This window comes from Oncorhynchus gorbuscha, linkage group LG23, assembly GCF_021184085.1.
Source record: "Oncorhynchus gorbuscha isolate QuinsamMale2020 ecotype Even-year linkage group LG23, OgorEven_v1.0, whole genome shotgun sequence".
Classification (NCBI taxonomy): domain Eukaryota; kingdom Metazoa; phylum Chordata; class Actinopteri; order Salmoniformes; family Salmonidae; genus Oncorhynchus; species Oncorhynchus gorbuscha.
The window spans coordinates 10,451,147-10,455,194 of record NC_060195.1 but is presented as its reverse complement, the minus strand read 5'-3'; the positions used below and the strand labels follow the sequence as shown (position 1 = coordinate 10,455,194).

The 4,048-nt window shown below is 45.1% G+C and overlaps 1 protein-coding gene across 1 annotated transcript in view; it reads left to right on the top strand.

Moving 5' to 3' along the window:
- gabra6a (gamma-aminobutyric acid type A receptor subunit alpha6a) overlaps positions 1 to 3,532 on the top strand; it is a 40,405-nt gene extending 36,873 nt beyond the window's left edge. Inside the window, exon 10 of the mRNA XM_046324192.1 lies at positions 3,220 to 3,532. Within this exon, the coding sequence (XP_046180148.1) occupies positions 3,220 to 3,229 (10 nt within the window). The 3' untranslated portion in view covers positions 3,230 to 3,532. The remainder of the gene's footprint in view (positions 1 to 3,219) is intronic.
- Positions 3,533 to 4,048: the final 516 nt, after the last annotated feature.

Here is a 4,048-nt window from a genome sequence, read left to right as displayed (position 1 = left end):
TTCAGGTGAAGCTGGTTGAGAGAATGCCAAGCGTGTGCAAAGCTGTCATCAAGGCAAAGAGTGGCTACTTTGAAGAATCTAAAATATACTTTGATTTGTTTAACACATGTTTGGTTACTACATGATTGTGTGTGTTATTTCATAGTTTTGATGTCTTCACTATTATTCTGCATATATTCAAAAATTGTAAAAATAAAGAAAAACCCTTGAATGAGTAGGTGTGTCCAAACTTTTGACTGGTACTGTACTTACAGTATATATAGATGATACGGAGACAAGAGGGAGAGAGACTACAGAGAGACTACAGAAACTACAGAGACTACAGAGAGACCACAGAAACACTACAGAGAATACAGACACTACAGAGACTACAGAGAATACAGACACTACAGAGAGACTACAGAGACACTACAGAGAATACAGACACTACAGCAGAGAGACTACAGAGACACTACAGAGTATACAGACACTACAGAGTGACTACAGAGACACTACAGAGAATACAGACACTACAGAGAGACTACAGAGAGACTACAGAGTATACAGACACTACAGAGAGACTACAGAGACACTACAGAGTATACAGACACTACAGAGAGACTACAGAGACACTACAGAGTATACAGACACTACAGAGAGACTACAGAGAGACTACAGAAACTACAGAGACTACAGAGAGACCACAGAAACACTACAGAGAATACAGACACTACAGAGAGACTACAGAGACACTACAGAGAGACTACAGAGACTACAGAGACTACAGAGACTACAGAGAGACTACAGAGACTACAGAGAGACTACAGAGACTACAGAGAGACTACAGAGGCTACATAGAGACTACAGAAACTACAGAGAGACTACAGAGACTACAGAGAGACTACAGAGACTACAGAGAGACTACAGAGAGACTACAGAGACTACAGAGAGAGTACAGAGGCTACATAGATTACAGAGAGACTACAGAGACTACAGGGACACGACAGAGAGACTACAGAGAGACTACAGATACTACAGAGATATAGTGAGAGACTACAGAGAGATAGCGAGAAACTACAGAGAGATAGTGAGAGATAGTGAGAGACTATAGAGATATAGTGAGAGACTACTGAGAGATAGCGGAAGAGACTACAGAAAGATAGCGAGAAACTACAGTGATAGCGAGAGACTACAGAGAAATAGTGAGAGACTACTGAGGGATAGAAGCAGAGACACTACAGACAGACTACAGAGATATAGTGAGAGACTACTGAGGGATAGCAACAGACTGCAGAGAGACTACAGAGAGACTACAGAGAGACTGCGAATAGCTAGTGAGAGACTACAGTGAGTCTACAGAGAAATAGTGAGAGACTACAGACAGACTACAGAGAGACTACAGAGAAACAGAAAGACTACAGACAGACTACAGAGAGACCACAGAGAGACTACAGACAGACCACAGAGAGACTACAGAGAGACTACAGACAGACCACAGAGAGACTACAGACAGACCACTGAGAGACTACAGACAGACCACAGAGAGACTACAGACAGACTACAGAGAGACATATAGACTACAAAGAGATGGAGAGAAAGAGAAGAGAGAGAAAAGGGGAGAGATGATGAAGAGACATGAGAGAGAGAAATTGTACAGAGAGAATAGAGCGAGAAACACACACACACACACACACACACACACACACACACACACACACACACACACACACACACACACACACACACACACACACACACACACACACACACACACACACACACACACACACACACACACACACACACACACACACACACACACACACACACACACACACACACACACACACACACACACACACACACACACACACACACACACACACACACACACACACACACACACACACACACACACACACACACACACACAGGGAGCAGTCGTTACATAAGAGTGTGGAGTGTAAATCTGCCCATCATGTTCCTGTCACAGAATGTTGATGCTTCTTCTGTTGAGAACGTTCTGCACTACAAGGACAGAGACAAGATGGTGGACCCTGCTATAGCTACTGGAACGGATATCTTTAACTCTTATTCTCTCTGACTTTGGAGCTTTCAGTTGTATATTCAGAGGACAGGGGGCATAGCGTCTCTGACTTGAAGTATACTTCGAGAGAACATTACTGTAATTTACAGTGAAAGATATACAACCTATATACAAGATATATTGTCAGTGAAAGACATACAACCTCTTTGACTTTCTCTCTGTGTGTTTCTGTCTCTGTGTGTGTGATTTGCCTCACTCCTCATGCTGTGTGTTTCTGTGTGTTTCTGTCTCTGTGTGTGTGATTTGCCTCACTCCTTATGCTGTGTGTTTCTGTGTGTTTCTGTCTCTGTGTGTGTGATTTGCCTCACTCCTCGTGCTGTGTGTTTCTGTGTGTTTCTGTCTCTGTGTGTGTGATTTGCCTCACTCCTCGTGCTGTGTGTTTCTGTGTGTTTCTGTCTCTGTGTGTGTGATTTGCCTCACTCCTCATGCTGTGTGTTTCTGTGTGTTTCTGTCTCTGTGTGTGTTATTTGCCTCACTCCTCGTGCTGTGTGTTTCTGTGTGTTTCTGTCTCTGTGTGTGTGATTTGCCTCACTCCTCGTGCTGTGTGTTTCTGTGTGTTTCTGTCTCTGTGTGTGTGATTTGCCTCACTCCTCATGCTGTGTGTTTCTGTGTGTTTCTGTCTCTGTGTGTGTGATTTGCCTCACTCCTCATGCTGTGTGTTTCTGTGTGTTTCTGTCTCTGTGTGTGTGATTTGCCTCACTCCTCATGTTGTGTGTTTCTGTGTGTTTCTGTCTCTGTGTGTGTGATTTGCCTCACTCCTTATGCTGTGTGTTTCTGTGTGTTTCTGTCTCTGTGTGTGTGATTTGCCTCACTCCTCGTGCTGTGTGTTTCTGTGTGTTTCTGTCTCTGTGTGTGTGATTTGCCTCACTCCTCGTGCTGTGTGTTTCTGTGTGTTTCTGTCTCTGTGTGTGTGATTTGCCTCACTCCTCGTGCTGTGTGTTTCTGTGTGTTTCTGTCTCTGTGTGTGTGATTTGCCTCACTCCTCATGCTGTGTGTTTCTGTGTGTTTCTGTCTCTGTGTGTGTGATTTGCCTCACTCCTCATGCTGTGTGTTTCTGTGTGTTTCTGTCTCTGTGTGTGTGATTTGCCTCACTCCTCATGCTGTGTGTTTCTGTGTGTTTTCTGTCCATGCAGAGATGATTGACCCTCTTGCACCAACTGATGTGTCATCTACAGGGAATGTTCTGCAGAGACCTTGTTCATTCATCTCTGTCCTTCGCTCTACCAACAAGTACTCAACGTACACACTACTTTCAGTCCACACAGGAAATGAATATGAAAAAATGTATATTGTCCGACCACATGTCTATTCTGTTCACATGTTGCTCTGCCCAGACCTGCTGGGATCAGTTATTGAAGAGGTGTCCATGTCGTTGGCAGAGCTTTGCTTTAAAAATGGATGCATTTGTAACTTGTGATTCTCCAGCATCATAAGTATGGTGGGGGGGGGGGGGTATCCCCCCACACACACAACCAAAAAACGGAGAAACACACACACACAACCAAAAAACGGAGAAACACACACACACAACCAAAAAACGGAGAAACACACACACACAACCAAAAAACACACACACAACCAAAAAACGGAGAAACACACACACAAAAAAAAAGTGGATGATATATTCTATGATGTCTGTAACTGGTGATGCAACATTGAACCAATGCTGGTCAGAAACCTGCTGTGCTCTACAGTCACAGGCCCCACTACAACACTGATCCAAGAGATCCTCTCATCCCCCTCTCCCCACCCTCCTCTCCTCATCCCCCTCTCCCCACCCTCCTCTCCTCATCCCCCTCTCCTCTCCTCATCCCCCTCTCCCCACCCTCCTCTCCTCATCCCCCTCTCCCCACCCTCCTCTCCCCTCTCCCCCCCTCTCCTCTCCTCATCCTCCCCCCTCTCCTCTCCTCTCCTCATCTCTTTCTCTCTCTCTCCTCATCCCCCTCACCCTCTTCTCATCCT